Source organism: Sprattus sprattus (genome assembly GCF_963457725.1).
Source record: "Sprattus sprattus genome assembly, chromosome: 4".
NCBI lineage: Eukaryota > Metazoa > Chordata > Actinopteri > Clupeiformes > Clupeidae > Sprattus > Sprattus sprattus.
Genome location: NC_137923.1, coordinates 44,197,976 through 44,221,255, shown reverse-complemented (window position 1 = coordinate 44,221,255; position 23,280 = coordinate 44,197,976). Strand labels below are relative to the sequence as shown.

The 23,280-nt window shown below is 43.4% G+C and overlaps 1 protein-coding gene across 1 annotated transcript; it reads left to right on the top strand.

Moving 5' to 3' along the window:
* Positions 1-539: 539 nt before the first annotated feature.
* On the top strand, positions 540-23,280 carry atp1a3a (ATPase Na+/K+ transporting subunit alpha 3a). Its single transcript, XM_080836891.1, has 21 exons — positions 540-599; positions 9,799-9,912; positions 10,185-10,244; positions 10,424-10,627; positions 10,979-11,092; positions 11,399-11,533; positions 11,935-12,052; positions 13,073-13,341; positions 15,081-15,279; positions 16,413-16,657; positions 16,985-17,177; positions 18,214-18,526; positions 18,760-18,910; positions 19,247-19,415; positions 19,970-20,124; positions 20,642-20,765; positions 21,051-21,196; positions 21,574-21,704; positions 21,853-21,954; positions 22,477-22,568; positions 22,924-23,280. Exons 1-21 carry the CDS (start codon positions 594-596, stop codon positions 22,950-22,952), a joined length of 3,069 nt encoding a protein of 1,022 aa, XP_080693017.1. The 5' UTR covers positions 540-593; the 3' UTR covers positions 22,953-23,280.

Sequence of the window (23,280 nt, the reverse complement as noted above, 5' to 3'; positions counted from 1 at the left end):
CTCACCAAGGAAGGGGTAATGTTCTAATTAATTGCATCCAGCTCATTCCTGAACCACTTTTACTTGTCTTGGCTTGAGTGGCGTATTTCCCAGTTTTTATCGGGGCTTTGTTTTGACGCGCGGAGACGTACAGGACAAAGAAGGGGGAGTGCTACGGCAGCTGGCATCATTGGCGGATGAAGACGACGAGAAGCGGCTCCGCTCTGTCATTCACCAGCATCATTTGCGCCTGGACCAGAGCACCACCCGAGACAGCCTCATCATTGCTACGTGGTGTGCAATTTTACCACCTTATCAGAAAGCAGCTCATGGGCTTGTAAAGCGCATGCAGCTCTTCAAAAGTGGCAAGTGATAAACCATTGTTTTATTATAATGCCCATTGTCCGCCCAAGCTCTTCATGATATCCTAGACGGTTTTAACTACATTATTTTCAATAATTGGACCAGTCGACTGCAGTGATTGCAGTGGTCTTTTTTTTTCTCCAATCGGAGGCGAGCTCAAACGCTTCCCCCTATCATCATCGCAGCTGCTCTATTTGAAGTCAGCCACAACCCGTTTGATCAGCTGAGGAGACGCGACTGACTTCGTCGCAATGGGGGTAAGCACATCATTGTTTTATTTAAATAGTCTCTTTCCATGTTGATAAAATCAGGTTAATTTCATTGATGGGTCATTGTGTGAAGTACCCAGAATCGTATCTGAATTATGAGCACCACAAATTATTTGAGTGCTTTAACTCTTTGAAATTTGATGTCGCCAGATAATGGTATGTGGGACTGCAAAAGGAGACTAGTTGATGTAGTAAGATCACTACAAGCAAATTAGCTAATATTTGCAATTCGTTTATTCATCTCTGTTTAGCACGAGGCAGTACATTCTTCCTACGGATATGATTCGTGTCAGTCTTTGTATTAGCCAGCAGTCTTTATCTCCAATTCATTTGAGATGCTCTAAGTTTCTTCATCAACGGCATTATAAAAAAAAAATGTAAAATAACGACGTTCAACCGCTCTGCAACGGCGCGACGTTTCTCCAATTGCGTCGTGTGTGTATTCATGTATGTGTGGATGTTTGTGTTAGTGAGTGCATGGGCTCGTGTGCACGTCTGTATCTGTGTGAGTGCGTACGCGCGCGTGTTTAAACCATTGGTCCATTCCCAACCCAGCATCCAAGCCGGTGCGTCGTAATGCAGTTATGAGGGTATGAGGGCTGTTGTTAAATTTTAGAAATCAATTTGACAAGAATCATATAAAGGTCAACCGTCACTGATAGACTGTCTTGATTCGACGTTACTGAGTCATATCCAAAAAGATACCTTTACCTCGCACAATTTTAAGATCATGCTTAGGTATCAGCCTTCATGTTGTGTATTTAAGGTGCACTGAATGTCGATTTGAATCATTTGATCACTACGCACACATTGGTGTTATTATCGAAAGTTCCAGTGTTACTGCAATGTGTGCTTGTCTTTAAAACTAAATTGGCATTTCATAGTTCCCAGGAGCAAAACACGTCTCTCAGGTCTGTGATTAGACAGGATAGAGGATAGTACAGAACAATGAAAGGGTGCGTGCTCAAGCTAAGTGCATTCACGGATTCGGAACAGCTGTGGCTTCGAAAATGTCGATCATCTTCTTTGGTTACGGGGCTTTGTACGCAGTAGAAATCGAAATAATCGGTAGGTTTGGGTATTATTCGGCCTGCCAGCCGCGTCTAAACGCTCAACGGTATTGTCGTCTTTGGGCACCGACCCAAAATCCGTTTACCAGAAGGTGAATTGTCTCCATACTATTTATTTCTGACACGGCGGCCTGGATAGATTTTCGTGTGGTTTGAGTAAAAATCGTATTGATTGGCGTGGACAGAAGGACAGAACGTTCCAATCCTCTACAAAATATATCAAACTCCAGCAATGGGATGAGGAATGCTGCTGGTTAGAAAACGGCCTGTGTCCTTCAACCGTTTCCGCTCCATCAAAAATTCGAACCAACGGAGCCTTCTCAACATGGAGCCCCCCTTCCACCACGGAGATGTCCCTTACAGAGCCTGAGGGGAATCCAAACGCATGACTTGGGCTACTGTGTCAAAAAAGGAGGTTGTCGGGGCCAGTGGAAACTCCCTAACAAGGGCTGTGATTCGCTGACATTGTGCAATGGCCAGAAGAACAAGGGCTGATTGATGTTTGTGAGTGGGGGCATGGGGGGGGGGGAGTCAGCAGTTGACAAGGAACCAAGGCCATCCCAACCAATCAATAAATACAAGGAGGCAACCCATAGCGTGAACAACTGGGTTGCAGCACCACACAACTGAAATGAAGGTCAGACGTTGGAACCTGCCATTGAGAGAGGGGGAGGGAGAGAGTGCAAGAGCAAGAGATTCTGTGGTGTATATGTACATGAGGAAGGAGGAGAGAAGGCAGTAGTGAGGAGAGAGACAGACACAGAAAGGAAGGGAGTGAGTGTGTGAGGGTGGGGGGGAGGGAGGACGCCTCTATTCCGTGTCACCTTGAGAAGGCCCCCAGACTCTCAGGTGCGATGGCATCCAGAGGATGCTTGTTTATTTCTTATGGCACAGGCAGATTGAGGGAGGGCTACAAGGGGCTATCTGAGCTGGGATGCCCTTGGGCTTCAAGCTCAGGGCATTGGAGGCTGAGTGCCTTAGTGATGGAGGATAATTTGAGGTGGGGGGGTTGGTACAGTTGACCTATCAGACATGACGCCCCTCTCATCCCTGGTTCACTCCCATTGGGTTTCACAGCCTTGGCTTGCACAGGGAGGATTATAATCCTCCGTGCTCACTGTCTTTCTCCAGTCCTTATCTTAGTCTCAATCTCTGGTTTAACCAGCATCACTTCCTGCTTCTGCTCGCCGTTTTTTTAGTCATAGGCGCTTTTCTGGTCCGATCTTCCTGGTCCGTGCCCTGGATTCCTCTGATAGCATTTGGATCCTGCGCATTATGTAACCTGGTGGAGGTGGCATTTGGGTTGGGGGTTTAGACCACTGCTGTACACAGAGAGCGAGAGAGAATGAAATGTGGTTGTATAATATACAGAGACTGATTGGCGATTGTTTTTTCATGGAACAGTGTGTCTGTGAGAGGGAAACTGTTTGTAGTTTTCACTAATACATTCAATAATGATTTTGCATCTGGGCGGAGGGTCATCCAATGAACATCAGTTGTAATGATGTCACGATGATGTCAGACAGCCTGAGATCAATAAAGGCTCTCAGTTATACAGTTATACGAATGCTCAATCGTCCATTTAAACATTACAGCATTACTTTCAGTATGTGACATTGAAAGGTTTAATCTAAAATATTAAAGTCACTTTGTTAATAATTCACAATGTGAGATGTTCAAGCATAAAGTGCATGTACTATATATTTTTTTAAACGACTTGCACCATAGGTAAAACATAGGTTCAATAATGTGTTCTTGCTGAGAATCAACACCACTACAATAGCTGTTATCCAAAGCAACTCACAGTACAGATCTACATTTTCATTAGTATGCTTACTCCCTGGAAATAAAACTACTACGGACCTGCTGATAAAATGAGAGGTTCATTTGTTTCATGCTTCAGCAAATCGAAGCTGATTGGATAACCAGCAATGGTATTCCAAGATACGTAAGTAGTTATTGCTATTTTGATACAGTTGGAAGCGTTTATGAAGGGGCAGATAAATCTATAGACCTAAAATGTCATTCTTTGCTGTAGATTCACAGGGCAACACTAGTATACATTGTGTGCCTAGCAGAAGTATACTTAAGCCCTTAGATTCCATCTTTTAGACACTCAAGAGGGTAGCCATTGCTGAGAGCAAGCAGGTTCCTCCTAATTGTTGTTTTAATTCTGAAACCAGCAAGACGGCCATTTTAAACAATGCTTCCCCTGGATCTCCAAAATGGCTGCTGGAAAGCAATCACAACACAGTTTGCCAGGACCAGAGCTAAACACACACACTCACAGATTTCAGCTGGCCCACCATCACAGCTTTCATGATCATTGCTGTTACTCACAGGCTGAGTGAGAGCACATTGACCCTGAGAAGGAGTTCCCTCCTGAAACACTATTCTCCTTTCAGCATGCCTAACGCCCCTCTCTGATTGAGGTTATCAATCATTCAGAGCAGGTTGTCAATATTCATCCCTCTGTTCGACATTAATGATCCCCCAAGAAGTTTCTAGAATGCGACTGGGCCTCAAATTACAAGGCGGTTTTTGTCAGGAGCTTTGTCACTTTAGTTCCATTACTGATTTCTCTCAAACGCATTAAGATAGTTTGCAGTATCATAGTCTTTAAAAAACAAAATAGCCAAAATAGTCATCTAGACTGATAGCATGTTTGGTTGTGCATTTACTGACAAGCTCACTCGCGCACAAAAAGACGAACCCTAGACATAATCCTCTGCACTGTATCACACTAAATTCAGATACACACACACACACACACACACACACACATTTGTAGGCAGCTCACTGGGGTGGGATGGATAAAAAAACGAAGAGAGCAGAAAGCAGATGGACATGAGTGGACGTCGTGTTGGATAAAGCGGCCTCTGTCTGCTATGGGTCTGTAATACCCATGTCTGGGGCGGTGCCCACTCCACGGATGTCTGGTGCCGTGTGGAGATTCTTTACATCCTGGCGAGACTTGAGTCCTTCCAGACGACAGAGCTCAACTGCTCTGAAAGTGATCTGCCATTTTGTATGAAGATCTGCTGCAGCGATTGCTTATCAGATCTCAGCAAGTATTCTCTCTCGCCCTGTTGAAAGAGATTCCCTGTGGTCGATAACTACAGACAGAGCAAACAACTCATCCCTACTATGGGGGTATTTGTAAAGCAGCGCAGCATTAGATTTAGGAATACGATAGATTGACCCCATACATTTGGGGTGGAAAGATATGACGGTCTTGGCTCACACTGTCTTTGCAAGCACTATGCTCTGCATGCTGGGCCACATAATCTACTTGTGGATACCTGTAGTCTTGTTGCTGATGGCCTATTAGTGGAAAACAAACAGCTGCGAAGCTCCTGTGAGCAGACATTCAATGGTCGCTAGCCTGCTGTGATAGCTGATCCGGTGTAGAACATCTGAGTTGCCAGGGCCTGCAGCAGCTAGAGTAGCGGCCATTATGGCTCTACATCACATATGGTTCATGGTGCTCGTGAGGCATGCACGCCCCAAGACAGCAGCAGTCAACATGAATGATAGTGCATCTGTGCACATGCGTACTAGAGAGAGAATGATGAAGCGCCATGAACCAAAACAGAGTAAGCTGTTACTATCTACTACAAGACTGCTGCTGCCATCATGACCTGGTTTGCATTTCGAAATCATGATCTAATGTGAATTTTATATTTTTGTACATTAAAGGATTTATTTATTCATATATGTTGACCCCTGATTTAGTTTGGGGTGTTTTGAGAATTTGCAGTTGACTGAATGAATGACTGAATGAGCAATGTATGAGCAAGTGAATAAACAAATGGAGACAAATAGTGGGATTGAAAAACAGAGAGAGAGAGTGAGATTTACTATTGTTCACTGGGTTAATCCTGGGCAGTAGTAAACAGTGTTAATCCTCCCCTGATATCTCGCCCAGAGGAAACCAGGGAACTCAGAACAGATGGCTTACTGATCCAGCACACAGACACACACACACACACACACACACACACACACACACACACACACACACACACACACACACACACACACACACACACACACACACACACACACATACACACATGGTCACACACACATGCACGTGGAAATAGTAAAAATAAGCATATTTTGTTTTTGTCTTTTTTGATTTGGCTAGAAAATGGCAGCGTGCCTGACTGGCTTTTTTATGAGCAATTTTAGCAAGACAAGTAGATACATTGTAAAAAGATTTTTGGCCAGGGGTATTCACACATAACAGGATACTGTGGGATGTAGTATATTCTTGATATGATATTATTTAGACCATTTTATTTAGACACTACTAGTCAGTACTAATACTAAACGATGCCAGCAGCACCCATCAGATGGCCAACATCTTATGTAGGTTAAACCAAATAAGACGACCCTCCCCCACTTACACTGAACTAGTTCAGCTCCCCGCTTTAACCCCCCCTGCTCCTACTACTCACTCATACACAAGCATGCACACGACTCAGTGACACGTACACAACCACACATGGTAGGTGAGTAGGGGCTTCAGGTAATGTCAGACAGTGCAGATGGGGAAACTGTGATGTGTGTGTGTGTGTGTGTGTGTGTGTGTGTGTGTGTGTGAGAGAGTGTGTGTGTGTGTGTGTGTGTGTGTGAGAGAGAGTGTGTGTGTTTGTGTGTGGTGCATTAGCACATCTGTGTGTGTATGCATGTGTGTTAATTTATGTGTGTGTGGTATTTGTGATGTGACATTTTCCCTGTTGCTGAAAGCCCATGAGGTTAGATGGTGATGCTGTGGACGCTGCAGAGACTACAGGGGGATAGAGAGAGATGCTCTGTGGGATTGCTCCAAATCCCCAGCTCCTGCCATCCTCTCTGTTTAGGCCATGCTATGTATTAATTATCATCCCCCAAGCCCTTTTTTGTTTTGTCAGTGGCTGCTCTCCCAGTAACTTATGCCCAGCCTCCCAGTGCCCAATCAGCTAATCATACATAAGAAACATCTGAAGGTCTTGAGGAAAATATAAATGCCATTGATGTTCATCCACACAGGTAGAGAAAGTATTGAAACCAACTAAGGAAACAGTTGGTCAGACACAGTTCAAGGGGAGATATTTTCAGACAGAGAGTTCTGGAAAGTTCCATGAAAAAAACAGCAGGTCAGACGTCTCCTTCCTTCTTAGTCAGTGCTGGTATGGAGGGAAGATGAGTCTGAAAGACTAAAATATCATGGCCCTTTTTTTACCTCAGACAGATTAATACAACTGTAAGAAATCAACGTCTTTCTTCATGTATAAAAAAAACAAACTGGAGTTCAGAAGTATGTTCACTTGAAGAGGGACAAAAAATTGAAACAGTGAAGTATTGCAATGTTTTTCAGCATCATAAAGCGGTGCCAAGTATCACTTCACTGTCAATTTAATTAATTAAATTTAATATAATGTACGTAATAATATTTAATATAATGTACATTTAAGTTTTTTATATACTTCTACTCTGATAACGTTGCTTCTGAAGTCCACAATATGGCGCAAGACCTTGTTCTTCTCTTGCGTCACAGAAATCGGAAAGAAAGTCTGAGTCGAGAACTAAAACATAACATATGGGAGACATAAATAACAATATATTGCAGAAACAAATTGCAATACTTGCTGTGTTGTAAGATGCAAAGAATTGCAATTATATGATATGGTGGCCCAAATATCGAGATAGTATCGTTTTAGATAGTATTGTCGCCTCTGTGACAACTCCCACCACATTGTTGCATCCTAGAAAGTCTGAATACTTAGAAGGGCACACAGTTCTTTTAAGAGGGCCTTCTGCTCCAGTGGAAATATGTTTTGGCCAAAGGATGTGTCTCTCTATTACACTCTGTTGTGTGTCTAAGTGTATACACACATACTATGTGTGTGTGCGAGAGAGAAATACAGACAGACAGAGGTTGTGTCAACATGAGTGGGTCCATATGTGTGAACTTATTTTAGTGTTTAGCAGACACCCTACCCGCTTTTTTGCTGCCTAGCGGCATCGGCCCCCATTATATGACTCACAAGGGTCAACTGCTCCATCACTATGGTAATGTGGCGAGATGGACTCATCTGTTCATTTGTTTTTAAAAGATAAGAGGACATGAACATGCTGAGGTGTGTGTGTGTGTCTTTCTCTCAATGTGTTTGGTTGTACAAATTAGATCTATAAATTCTTATCTTATCAGGCCTTATCTTAACTAAGGATGTTTCCAAACAATATGTGTGTTGTTTAACACAAATATTATAAAAGGTGTTGAACCCTCATGCGTTTTATTGCAGGACGTTTTATGGAAATGAATTGTTAAATCATAGTTTTTCCTCTGTGACTGCTTACATGAAGTATTGTGTATGTTTGAGTCACATAGTGACTGCAATGGACAAGAGACCGATTGAAAGATTGCCAAATCATTCACCTCAGTCGGTGAACTCTCAGAAAATCAGAATGAAACACTATTCTAGATTTTTGTTTGGATATTCGCAAATGCACGACCACCAGTGTCTATTATTCATGCAACAAGAAGTTGCCTTTCTTGTTGCAGTTGAAGTTGCAGTTCTGTTCCTGTTTAAAACTAATTAACATTTTTTTTTCACTGGCAGCATGTGTTGTTTATCCTGTTGTAGTAGAGATTGAGTTGGTGCGCTGTCCACCTGGCCACCCAAAGGGCTCTGTGGTTTTGCTAACTTTCTGTTCACCAACAAACACATATTAAGGGGTTTCACCTGCAGCTTTCCGTGTTTTAAAATGGTGTCAACTAGGTGCATTATTCTGCGATTCTGCTGTGGTTATTTGTGCTGAAAGCTTTAGTATTTATATCAGCTAGCCGCATGGGTCGTAGTTGTAGGCGAAACAGACAAACGTTGACTTTCCTCTGCAGTGAAGTTTCTTTACATGTAATGAATTATATTTAATTCTCTTTCCTTATGTCGCCTCAAAGTTGTGGCTGTGTCATGAATGACTGAACTGTTTGGAAGTATTTCCTTCCTTTGTGGAAAATGTCTTCTATAAATTCTTCAGATCGTGTAGGCCAATACATTAACTCTTAAAACAGTTCTTCTGTCCTAAATACTATAAACCCTATCTTGGAAGATGGAGTTTGCCATTCTAAGAGGTGCATGCTTGATGTGTCTGTGATCTGCTGTTGTGCATTTGGTGAATCCCTCCCGCTAACTGGTTCTTGACCTGGTAATTTAGTAGAATCAGTTTTTAAGCACCTTGCACATGAGGGCCTTACGTAAATTATATAACATTCCTGTAATACAATCTCATCCAAGTTAATAAAATCCCCATTTACTCTCTGAAATGTTCAACCAGTGATTGTTTTGTAAGCAGAAGAGCTAAGTAAGGGATAATGTATAGTCCGGCGGGCATTATGGAAAAATAAATCCCAACGGGACGTCTTGTTTTTGTCCTGAAGGGATTTATTTTACGATAATAACCGCCGGACTTTTCATTATCCCGCTTATTATACGGTTACTTGCCAAAATGTTCCTCCAAAAACACCTCTTTTTAATGATTTTGTTACCGTTTTGTGATTTCCAGTAAGAAAAAATTGTGAAACTTTAAAGTTTCAGGTGTTGTGAGGCAACCCATTACTTACTGACTTCAAGTTACAATGAATCCGTTCCGTTACGTTAAATGACCGAACTACTTGCAGAATGTTATGAAAGATGTGAAATAGAAGCACAAAACCCACACATAGTGAAGTCATTCTTAATTTTTTTAAATGCAGTTAATAACTGTTGAGCTCCTCCACTTCTTGGTTGTATTACCTGAGCAGCAGTACATCTTAGCCTGGCTAGAGCCTTACGATAGTATAGTCTGAAGGCCAACTTAACACATTTAACACCAATGAATCATAGTCTTTATATTCTACTATATTTAAGTATTGGTTTTGTTTTCAAAATCACTAACAAATAACAGTATTTTTCAGCTGTTGTTTGAATTTACGAATTTTAGGCAATGGTTTGGTTTCTATGTATCTTCACAGTGTACACAAAGGGGAAGACGAATGAAGCATGTTCCATGTAGTCCTTCATTGCATTGTATATTATATCGTAAGTCTGCAGAATACTTAAATGTGTGTGTTTTGTGTGTGTTTGCAGTACGGACGGTCAGACAGTTACCGCGTGGCTACCACGACGGAAAACAAAGATGCCAAGGAGAAGCCCAAGGCAAAGGGAGCGGACTTAGATGAACTGAAGAAGGAAGTGCCGCTGGTGAGACTCTTTCTCTCTCTCTCGCTCTCTCTCACACACACACACACACACAAACACATACACAAATACACACACACTTACACAAAGACATGCTTTCCACTAGATGTGTACCCAAATGTTTCCTGGATCTTTGGTTACTAATTAGGATCTGAGTCATGGTTGAGTGGAACAAAACAAACAGAATTTTAAAGCATTCCCCTCGACCTGAAAACACACTTACCCTCTCCCTCTCCCTTCACGCCTCTCTTTCTTTGTGTTGCTCTCTCTCTCAGACGGAACATAAGATGTCCATCGAGGAAGTTTGCCAGAAACACAACACTGATATCGTGCAGGTAAGACCTTGGAGTGTTGTCAGAATCACCTAGTAAATGTTGAGTTGGCCTGCATGCATTTGCACCCCTGAGCCTGTCATTGGTCTCTTTCATACCAACATCTTCTGTCACTGTTGTCTTTCTCTCTCTCTCTCTCTCGCTCTCTCTCCCTCTCTTCTTTCACTCTCTCACACATACAGGGTCTGACTAATGCCAAAGCTGCTGAGTTCCTGATCCGTGACGGACCCAATGCCCTGACCCCTCCACCCACCACCCCAGAGTGGGTGAAGTTCTGCCGGCAGCTGTTTGGCGGCTTCTCCGTCCTTCTGTGGATCGGAGCCATCCTCTGCTTCCTGGCCTACGCCATCCAGGCTGCCACCGAGGATGAGCCCGCAGGGGACAATGTAAGGGAACAAAGACACACACACACACACACACACACACATGCAGCATCCAACTACATTGTGGAGTAATAGTTATGGGATGTCAAGGGGTCATTTGCGGAATATACTGTCATATAGAAGATGAGACAAAAGCATGTTGATTCACGGACGGACATACACTGCACAAAAGCAATGAGAATGTGATGCTATGATTATTTTGATGACAGTTTATATTAGCCATGAATGTGATATTGGAGATACTGTGATATTAGATTCACACAAACATACACACACACATGCATGTACACAGTTTGTTTTGTGGCACCGTGCAGTCATTTCACAGTATTGTCTCTCCCCCATCTCCCTCCACAGTTGTATTTGGGTATCGTGCTCTCGGCTGTCGTCATCATCACCGGCTGCTTCTCCTACTTCCAGGAGGCCAAGAGCTCTAAGATCATGGAGTCCTTCAAGAACATGGTGCCCCAGGTACCACGCCCTCTTCGTCACCTCCAAACTCCTTAACCATCTCGCAACATCACCTTAAAAAAGACCATTTGCTTGTAACCTTGAAATGATAGACAAATTATACCATAACCTTTTGTAGGGCCACCTGACAGTGTCCATAGCAACTCTGAAGAATATGATTTTTTCAGGGGTCAGATCAGGTGGGGGAGGTGGGGAGTGTCAGTACCCAGAGAGAGTGTGTGTGTGTTTATGTCACTGTGTGAGTGGACTGTGTGTGTGTATGTGTATGAGTGTGTGTACTAAACCCTGTGGTCCTGTGCCCCACAGCAAGCCCTGGTGATCCGTGAGGGGGAGAAGCTGCAAATCAACGCAGAGGAAGTGGTGGCTGGAGACCTGGTGGAGGTGAAGGGGGGAGACAGGATCCCCGCTGACCTGCGCATCGTCTCTGCTCATGGTTGCAAGGTACACACACACACACGTAGTACATACTGGAAATCACAGTACAAACTAAAGCCAGTACACAACTAACCCTTACCCATAAAATATGATATACACAACTAAACATATGCATCTGCTCATGGCTGCAAAGTGTGCTCACATACAGCATGTAACTTCACTCTCCAAATAGCAGTATACCTGCTAAATGACCAGAACACAACCAAAATCCAAATTTGAAGAAAACATGATATGCACTCATAAATGCACACACATTCATATAAGCTGTAACCAAACACAAATAAACAAGTCCACTCTTACACATATGACAAAACTATAGACTGACGTTACTGTAGGGTAATCTATCCATACTCGGCTGTCATAACTACCATTACTAGCCCTGAAACAACACTGTTTTCACCTTATAGGTTGACAACTCATCTCTTACTGGTGAATCAGAGCCCCAGAATAGGTCACCTGAATGTACCAATGACAACCCACTGGAGACCCGAAACATCGCCTTCTTCTCCACGAACTGCGTTGAAGGTATGGTTGCCATACCCACGGCAGGACCCAGCCATTTTTTCACCCTCATTTTTTTGCTGAGTATTATCTTTCCTGTGGCTCCTACTGCCATGTCTCACCTCCATCTTGGCCCGCCTCTATCTTGCGTTTCTGACTCTTTAGTTCTCTCTCACTAAGCCAGCTGAAAAGAAAGTGCTGCCATGACAACAGCCTTTCTGACTCCTCAATTTAGTGTGCACTTTTCCGTTGCCTATGCACGCGGCCTGCATTTCCATGTATCCTATTATAACAAAGTTTAAGCAACAATCACCTCTCCTTCTCCTGTTTCGACCATAATTCCTTAAGATAGCAAAGGTTACAGACTTATTTCTTTAGTGTCATTTCCTGCCTTCTTCCCCTTTTCCTCCCACTTATTTTATCAACTCTGTTTTCCTCGCTCTCTCATTCCCTCTGTCTCTCTCCTGGGAAGTCCCTCTGTTGAGTGTCAGGGTGTTTTGCCGTGGGAGTTCTAGTGAGTCAGCGATGTTAAGTTGTGGTCAGCATGGTCGGTGGTCAGCATATGCTTGTCCCGCTGTGGCCAGTCAGTCAGATGTGCATCAGAGCTGTCTGAGTCTGGCCTTCACAGCTGTGTCTCTACTGCCCTCTGCTGGTAGGCACAGGTTAGTGCAAATGTCATGCAGTTATTCCATAGCTGTAACATTTATACACCTGCACATTTAATATGTATTATTTTGAGGGATTTATATGGCCCTTTTTTTATCCAATCAGGTTATCAATAAGCCAGTATTGTTGTAAAATTAGTTAGTTATTTATTTTGGCTAGATATGTATCAAATAAGAAGTCAAGGGTGCTGCAATATGAAGCTATGCATGGCAATCTCTTTTTACACCTATCATTAACAAAAGTAAATTGCTGCAGAGAGTATGAATATGAGAAAAAGTCCTTTTTATTACATACTCTTTCAAACATGAGATATAGTGGTAACACAGGTTTGTTATAAATAATAACATCTCTATCTCTCTCTCTCTCTCTCTCTCGTAGGTACCGCTCGTGGTATTGTGATCAGCACCGGTGACCGCACCACCATGGGCCGCATCGCTACCCTGGCCTCTGGCCTGGACACCGGCAAGACCCCCATCGCCAAGGAGATTGAGCACTTCATCCACATCATCACCGGCGTGGCCGTCTTCCTGGGCATCTCCTTCTTCATCCTGTCCATCGTCCTGGGCTACTCCTGGCTGGAGGCTGTCATCTTCCTCATCGGCATCATCGTGGCCAACGTGCCTGAGGGGCTGCTGGCCACCGTCACTGTGAGTGTTTTGCTCAAAGCCTAAGGCAGACTTGGTGTGTGTGTGTGCCTGTGCGCGTGCAAGAGTAGGTGACAGAGAGTGAGAGAGTAATAAAAGTGTGTCTTTTTTTCTCTATCTGTTGTTATGACTTGAGCCTTTCCTCCTGACTCCCATGATTCCATGTGTCTGTTTATATCAGTATGACTGATACACCTGGTTCCACCAAATAAAAGTAGTCAAATTCAAACCGCTTACAAATCTTTCAAGATTTTAGTGCAATGCTAAGGTCTCTAGTCAGTCGTCCTATTGTATTCTTTTTTTTTACTAGATTTTCTGAACAATGAATTACAACAATGTTTTTCATGTTTGTTACTCTCTCCGTGTTACCAATGCTGTTATGAATGATGATGAAAATATCTATTTGCACTGAGTGCTGCACTTATAAGACACACAACTTTAATCTAACAGACATCTGGAATCTGGAATATATGGCATATGGCTAGAGCAATTGATCCACTGACCACAGTCTTAAAATAGCTTAGTACTTGTATCTGCTTTTGTGCTTGGTTGATCAAAAACCTGAAACCACAATAGATTCCAACCCAGTTTCAAACCTATGACTGTGTGTGTGTCTGTGGTTCTGTGGTTCTGTGTATCTCAAGATGACTTCTTGATCCATTAATTCTTTATTTGACTATCTGATTTGTGTGTAATTCAATGTGCATTGCGAAGTTAGGACACCTTCCTCTCTCCAGCAACCATTTAGTCATTTGGAGTCCCGTTCGTGACTTCTCACGCCTAGGATTCCCTTTTGTCTATAACACTCATGTCTGTGTTCACTCGTCTCTCCTGATCGCCGTTGTTGTTGTGATTGTTGTTATTGTTGTTGTTGTTGTGGTAGACTTGCATCTCTGATGGTGTATCAGTGACTGTTCTGTGTTCTCTTATTCAAAACTTTACTTTTCTGACTGTGTGTACCTTGTAGCTCTGTGACTGTGTCCGTGACTCTGTCGCTCTCTCTCTTCTCTTCTTCTCCCTTTTTTCTCTCTTCCCTCCCTCTCCGTTCTCTTCTGCGTTTTGTGTTTTTCTCTCCCTCTGTGTGTTCTTTTTCAGAGTCTCACTATTGAAATCGTATAGCAGTGTGAACAATGACAAAAAGCGTGTAAATTAATCTTTAAAACACGGTACTTGCTAGTTGCCTGTTGGCATTTTTTCCCACAAGCTGACAGTATGCGCGAGTCTTTGAGATTAAACGCTGTGTATGGCTTCTTGGGGCTTCTGCTTGGCTGGGCTGGTCTTGCTTTCTTCAGGCTGTTTTAATGCACTGGGCCTTGCTTAGCTGTTCTGCACTCTGCTTCGCTTCTGTTGGCTGCACTGTACTTTATTGTAGTCCATACTCCATACTCCATTATACTTTATATTGAAATCTGCTATGTTTGACTAGATTTGCTTTACACTGACTCTTTGCACTGCACTGCACTGCACAGCAACCCTTTGACCACACTCTGATGGGATCGATTACTGACTGGCCTTCTGTTTTTCTCTCTCCTCTGGATCTTCCTTGCTGGCTTCTCTTGTTTTTCTTCTCTTTTTCCTCTCCTGTTTCTTCTCTCTCTCTCTTTGGCTCTCATCTCCCTCTGTTTTCCTTTCACTTGGTATTTGGCTCTGTCTGCTGCTGTGTCCCCTCTCCCTCTCTCCTTTCTATCATTCCTTTCTCCCTCTCTTTCTTTTTTCTTTCTTTCTCTCCCTTCTTCTCTCAGGTGTGTCTGACCCTGACAGCCAAGCGTATGGCCAAGAAGAACTGCCTTGTGAAGAACCTGGAAGCTGTGGAGACCCTGGGATCCACTTCCACCATCTGCTCTGATAAGACCGGCACCCTGACCCAGAACCGCATGACCGTGGCCCACATGTGGTTTGACAACCAGATCCATGAGGCTGACACCACTGAGGACCAGTCCGGTAAGGAACTGATCCATACCCTGATCCTGACCAGGGCATAAGCCAGGGATCAATTCAACCCATTCACACTGGAATCACACTTAGGGCACTTTTTCAGTAGCACCCTTTCGATTGAAATGCTGTTACGAGCTTTTCTGCTGTCGTTGATGCGCTTCTGAACTTCTGAACTCCCTTGAAATGACATGAATGGACAGAATCATTTAAAAGGAAGTGTGAGTTCACTTCACCGCCTTTAACATTAAGAGTTCTAGTTTTTTGGCTGTTTGTAGCTTTCCAATAAAATGTATTTGCAAGCATTGCAAAGCTTGCAAGACTCCTCCAATCAGTGTCATACAAGGGGACAAAAGCCAGAGCTGAATAAGAAGTGATTTTTATGCTTTCAAGACTGAAAGTTAGCAAAAAAAATGCAACAAACTGAGAGCTTTGCATTCACTGTCACATGCAGTTGATGTAGTTGCAGTTGAAATTGAATTAATACTAAGCCTTTAAAAATTGAAAAATGTATGGTCCTCAGTTACTTCCAAACCCCTGATGAATCACAGTTATTCTTGTCATCTAATGGGGACATTTACTATTTTACTATGTGTTCAGTTATTAACTATAAGCTTTTATCATGATTTATATGACTTAACTGTAATTACGTCTGAGATAAAACCTCTATGGGTGAAGGTGACAGGGAAGTTGATATTCAGTCAGTGACAAACTTACCTAGAGCCTGATCATGTGGAATTTGATGTATATACACAACTGGCCACTAGATGGAGATGTTTCTACTTCTCATTCAGAAATAATCAGCTCCATCTACAGTAGTCTCATTCTATTTGTCACTGACTTGAATATCAGCTGGGCATGGTTTTCGATTTCAATTTCGAATTTAGTCGCTAGACAGCAAATTAATTTCTTTGAGGCCTGTGATAAATGTATTGTTTAAGGTCTCAGGTTTACCTACATGCAGAGGTTTAGCACCTTCTAGGAAGAATTTTTGAAGAGCGCCTAATATAGACCCATCTAAGATAACACTTGTTTTGTTAATGGTAAAGAGTCCCAGTGTGTAGAGTTACGGGGATGATGGTTATTCGATAGGTTTACGTCTGTGGATCAAACTCCCCTCTGCTCTCCCTGTCCCTCTTCAGGCGCCTCCTTTGACAAAAGCTCAGAGACATGGGTGGCCCTGGCACGCGTTGCGGCGCTGTGCAACCGCGCCTCGTTCAAGGCCAACCAGGAGTCTCTGCCTATCCTGAAGCGTGATGTGGCGGGAGACGCGTCCGAGTCAGCCCTGCTCAAGTGCATCGAGCTCTCCTGTGGCGGGGTCAAGGCCATGAGGGAAAAGAACAAGAAGGTGGCTGAGATCCCCTTCAACTCCACCAACAAGTACCAGGTGAGCAAAAGACTGAGAGGGTAAGGCTTGTAAGCCTCCCTGTGGAGTGTTTGCTTAGGCAGAACATGATGATCCTAGGCCCCCATCTTGGCAATCATTAGATCCTTTAATAATAGAAATCTTGTGAAAAAGATCTGTTTGACCGCTGATTAGTGGATGCCATAATTTTCAGGATAATGAAGAAGTTGGCACATAGGAATCATGCCTTAATGGTAGCACGACTATATCTGTTACTGCCGCAGCAATTATATCTATATGAAACCTCCCTAATATTTGAGATTTATAACACCTGTATGTCTTCTCTCTGTTTGTGTGTGTTTTCTCCAGCTGTCTGTGCACGAGACTGAGGATGAGAACGATAACCGCTACCTGCTGGTGATGAAGGGTGCTCCCGAGAGGATCCTGGACCGCTGCACCACCATCATGGTTCAGGGCAAAGAGCAGCCCATGGATGAGGAGTTGAAGGAGGCCTTCCAGAACGCCTACCTGGAGCTCGGAGGACTTGGAGAGAGAGTGCTGGGTGAGAGAGAGATAGTAAAAAAAGAGAGAGAGAGAGTGCTGGGTGAGAGAGAGAGAAAAAAAAAAGAGAGAGAGAGTGCTGGGTGACAGAGAGAGTGCTAGGTGAGAGAGAGAGAGAGAGACAGATGATGGATAGGAGGGGATTAAGAAATAAAGGTCTCCATTCTGCTAAATTCATAATTATGCCTATATGGTTCTCTCGGATTAAGAGAGAGAGAGAGAGGGACTGTGAAAGAGAGATAAAGGGGGGATTTGAAACGTGGGATGAAAGGAGGGATTGCGGAAAATAAGGATTAAAGGACAGAGGATGAGCGATGTAGAAGAACAGAAAAGGGAATGCTCTTACTTTGTGATTTTTTAGAAAGGCAAGTTGTCATTTGAACTCCATAGAAAGGCGATGTAAAAGAGGAGGGGGATGAAGAGAGAGAGAGAAAGAGAGAGAAGACCAAAATGTTGCCCAGAGGTGAGAAAGCTCCGTAGAGAGAAAGGGTCAAACTGAATGAATCAATGACACATGACAGAACAGAAGAACACAGTAGAGAACACAAGAGAAGGAGAGATAGAATTAATTTAAAAAGTAAAAAAGATCAACTATTGTGGTAAGACAATATAAATGAGGTAATGGGAACATGCAAGGCCATATGAAGGGATAACAGGCCTCCGAAATGATAACCAATCTCTTCACTTCAACGTTGCCCTGTCAACACTAGGTTAAACCTTCGAGCTGTGTTAGAAAATATATTAAAAGTGTTTTTTATTCAGTGCCTTCATTGTGTGTTGGGCTGCAAAAAGTACTATCTACCGCCTAACACACAGATTGACTGATAAAATAAGTCTATGGTCCATCTTGAATTTGTTGAACTTGTCTGAGGAGTCCTAATGCTGTAGGCTACAATCCAACCAGTGGAAAGAGCAGGCAAGGAGAAAAACCTAGGGAATCCCTAGTAGGGATGGCTAACAAGTTTGTCAATACAATCAATACCCATATTAGCCCTTTGACTGGACCTCTGACCCCGGGTTTTCTCTCATTCTCGCAGGATTCTGCCACGCGTTCCTTCCCGAAGACCAGTTCCCCAAGGGCTTTGCCTTTGACTGCGACGACGTGAACTTCCCCACAGAGAACCTCTGCTTCCTCGGCTTGATGTCCATGATCGACCCGCCCCGTGCCGCCGTGCCTGACGCTGTTGGCAAGTGCCGCTCAGCTGGCATCAAGGTCATCATGGTGACGGGAGACCACCCCATCACAGCCAAGGCCATCGCCAAGGGTGTGGGCATCATCTCCGAGGGCAACGAGACGGTGGAGGATATCGCCGCCCGCCTCAACATCCCAGTCAGTCAGGTCAACCCCAGGTAGCCTTTTGGATACTCACACTTTTTTAACATACTCACTTCTGCACACACACAAACAGTCTGTCACTAACACATACATGTGATAGTTCACCTAGTACACACACACACACACACACACACACACACACACACACACTTTTGAAGAAAAATTAAATGTGATGGCCCACACCATAATGTGACGGACATGGTAAAATATTTACCACACCTTCTGTGCACACGTCTGTGTGTCCCAGGGATGCCAAAGCATGTGTGATCCATGGCACCGACCTGAAGGACCTGAGCCAGGACCAGATGGACGACTTGCTGAAGAACCACACAGAGATTGTGTTCGCCAGGACCTCCCCCCAGCAGAAACTCATCATCGTGGAGGGCTGCCAGAGACTGGTACAGGCTCACTACATTTTTCTCTGTCTCTATCTCTCTCTTTCTCTCTCTCTCTCTCTCTCTGTCTCTATCTCTCTCTGAGTTACTCTTTTTCTGTCTGTCATTTCAATACAGCCCTCTTTTGCTTTCTCTATCTCACTATGCGCACTTTCTATCACTTAGTCTCTTTCTGCATGACATTTGCTGTTTCTATTCAATTTCTTCATTGTCTCTTTCGGTGATGCATTCAATACTGTCTTCCCACCACAATAGTTTGAGTTGATATTTTGCTATTAATGCTGAATATCCAACTCTAAGTATCCATTCTCTCTCTTTCTGTCTCTCTATCTCTCTTAGGGTGCCATCGTAGCTGTGACTGGTGATGGTGTGAACGACTCCCCCGCCCTGAAGAAGGCTGACATTGGCGTTGCCATGGGGATCTCCGGCTCAGACGTGTCCAAACAGGCTGCCGACATGATCCTGCTAGATGACAACTTCGCCTCTATCGTCACTGGAGTGGAGGAGGGTGAGAAAGAGAGGGAGAGGGACAGAGAGAGGGAGAGGAAGGGAGTAAGAGAGAGACACGCAAAGAGAGAGGGGGGGTAATGAAAAATAGAGCAAAAGGGAAGGTGTGATGCGATCCAGAGCAAGACAGAAGAACAAGAGAGAGAGATGAGAAGAAAGAATGAAGAGATGATGAAAAGAGAATAATATGAATGACAAAAGTAAAGGAAGAGGAAAATTGCACAGAAAATGTTCTGAGTGACTTTTTAGAATCAGACATCTGAGGGAGGGGGAAGGGGGGTATGTGTGAGACAGATAGAGAGAGAAAGAGATTAGTAAATAAATAAATGAAAGGGAGAAAAAGGATCTCCTCCCAGCTCATTGTGATCCCAATAGAAAAGTGAGAACAGAAAAGAACAAAGAAGAGACAGGAAAGAATGGCACACACACACACACACACACACACACACACACACACACACACACACACACACACACACACACACACACACACACACATTTCTAACATGCTAAACCAGTGAACTAAAACACAGCACTTCTGTGAGTTTCTCTCAGGCCGTCTGATCTTTGATAACCTGAAGAAGTCCATCGCCTACACCCTGACCAGTAACATCCCAGAGATCACCCCTTTCCTCTTCTTCATCATCGTCAACATTCCACTGCCCCTGGGCACCATCACCATCCTCTGTATTGACCTGGGGACTGACATGGTAAGTCCTGTTAACGTAAACACACAGATACTCAGATGCACGCATATACAGGAACTCGGAAATACAGGGACATCGTTTCTCAAATTAAAAAAAAGGCTGCTCAATAGCACATGATGCCCATGATATGGAATTGTGTTTAATACTGAGAATTTAAACAACATCCATTGATTTGAAAAGTACAATCCATGGTGTAGTTTCTGGCTTATCCTTGGCCTCTATGCGACCTTTGGGACTGACAGAACCCTGAAGGAGATAGGAATGTACAGTATGAACTGTTGCATTTCATCAGAATATCTTGATATATGGATACAGGGAGAGAAATAGCAAGAAAACATTTTTTAGGGCATTGTATAGATACCATCTCAGAAAAATAACCAGAGACACAGCCCGTTTCCTCAGGGCTGGAATCTAGCCATCAACATCGTAAAAGAAAATGTGTGTGTGAATATGCTAAGAAATTCTAATCTAAGGTAGCAAGTGAAACTAAAAAATAATAAAAAAAACACACCTTTCCCAGGTGCCAGCCATCTCCTTGGCCTATGAGATAGCAGAGAGCGACATCATGAAGCGCCAACCCAGGAACCCCGCCAGGGACAAGCTGGTCAACGAGAGGCTGATCAGCATCGCCTACGGTCAGATCGGTGAGTGGAGCACAACTGCAGGCCTGTGTGCACAATGCAAGATGCATGCACAGGACTGCAGCTATGTACGTGCACTCTTACATCCTCCCACTCTCCCACATCATGTTTCCTTCTAAACATATCAACCCAGCCAGAAAGGCCCCACCACCACAAACACTTTTGTATTTGTATAAATGCCACAGCCTCTGTATTCAGTATTGAGTTAACTGCAGCTATGTAGTTTGTTTTTGTTTTTGCTTATATGCACAAGTAACATCATACACTTGTCTCTCTCTCTTTCTGCAGGTATGATTCAGGCTTTGGGAGGTTTCTTCGCCTACTTTGTGATCATGGCAGAAAATGGCTTCCTGCCTGGTCATCTGGTGGGAATCCGACTTCATTGGGATGACCGCAGCAACAATGACCTGGAGGACAGTTACGGACAGCAGTGGGTAAGTACAGAGCCATGATTTCTGTTACTCTTGCACAGACAGTTTATCTGTCTGATTCCCATTCAATTACTGTGCAAAGAATTCTGAAGCAGTGCTCTCCAGGGGTGGAGAGTTACAGTAGACAGTATATATTGTCATGTCATTGGAGAGTGCCTTTTGATACTATATACTCTTTATACTATGCAGCCAACGGCCAACCTCAGTGAGAAGCATCCTACCATATTTAATTGTCTATTGTTTATTTATTTTACATTATATCAATAATTGATGAATACTTTGTTTAATACAACTTAATACAAAAAAATATATATATACTTTGATTTAGAATAAGAATGATTTGGTGCTCTTCATCTCACTCTATCTTCCACACCCCTCAGACATACGAGCAGAGGAAGATCGTGGAGTTCACCTGTCACACCGCCTTCTTCGTCAGCATCGTGGTGGTGCAGTGGGCCGACGTCATCGTTTGCAAGACCCGCAGGAACTCCGTCTTCCAGCAGGGCATGAGGTCAGTGCAGATTCTTTTCTTTACTTTTTTCTTCTTCTGCTTGATTGTCATTCACCTCAGCGTGGAGCCAGAGACATTTGACATTATGTGTCTGTGGCATAATACGCTCTCATGCCTTATCCTGGTATGTGCTCTGTCTTGTGTGCAGGAATAAGATCCTGATATTCGGCCTGTTTGAGGAAACAGCTCTGGCTGCATTCCTGTCCTACTGCCCTGGGATGGATGTGGCCCTCAGGATGTATCCACTAAAGTAAGTCACTCAAATAACCCTTTAACTCCAAACCAATACACAATACATTAATTCTTGATGAATGGAATTGTTTACCACAGAGGTAAATTATACAGATGACATATGATCCTTAGAATACAGTACATAACTGCTTTCATACATGACACATTATATATCTATATATAATACATAGGAATGAATGTATTTATGCAGAAGTTACCTGCACCACTATGTATGGTTTGTCATTAGAATGACATGACTTTAGGATTGTTTAATCAGTCAAGAGCATTATCAATTCATTTTGAGAAAGAGAAAGATGAACCCAGTCCCAAATTCCAATTCATTGACACTATTTGAGATAAATCAGTATGACATACTACTGTAGTACCCCCTAGTGACAAAGGATGGGAAGTGCATTTGAAGTGCCTGTGTCTGCAAATGGTTGTGAGGAGGCTTTGTATTTTTTTTGACAAATCATACATATGACATAATCATAAATCGATAACATATTTACTTTGTTCTTTCTTCTCCTTTCTCATTCAGGCCTAGCTGGTGGTTCTGCGCATTCCCTTACAGTTTCCTCATCTTTATTTATGATGAGATCCGAAAACTCATCTTGCGTCGAAACCCAGGAGGTACATACAGCACTGGTTACTCACACACACTCGTGTGCACAGACATACACATCTTAAATGCTCTACTTACTCACACACACTTGTGTGCACAGACATACACATCTTAAATGCTCTACTTACAAGCACGATACAATTATTGTTCCTTGTCTCTATGAAACCCAGAACTTACTAAGTGCAAAGAATACTGTCCACATATACACAACTTATTTCTGCTTCAAGTCACTCACTCTGACACACACACACACACACACACACACACACACACACACACACACACACACACAAATACACCTACTTGTAAGCAAGTGACATTGAATTTTAACAAATGTTTTTGTTCCTCTCTATTCCTCTACAGGTTGGGTTGAAAAGGAGACATACTATTAAATTTCCATTCATTCTTTACTCTTCACACACACACACACACACACACACCCTCCCTTCTTTCCTCCTTCCTCTTTTGCATTCATCTTTCCTCACCTTTCTCAATCCCGCTGTCTTGTCCTCCCCTCTCCTGTCCCTTTCATCACTCTGTCATGCAAGGGAACCCCACTCCACGTGGTCTTGCTTTTTTTTCCTGCCTCCAGAGAAAACCTGCCAAGAGAACGAGAGGACCAGCGATGGAGGAGGAGAGGCGGGGAGACGGGTTGCCGCCCGTTCCACCTCCCTCCACCCTCCGTTCTTCTTCTTTTTCTACCCAAAGACTACAGCTTAA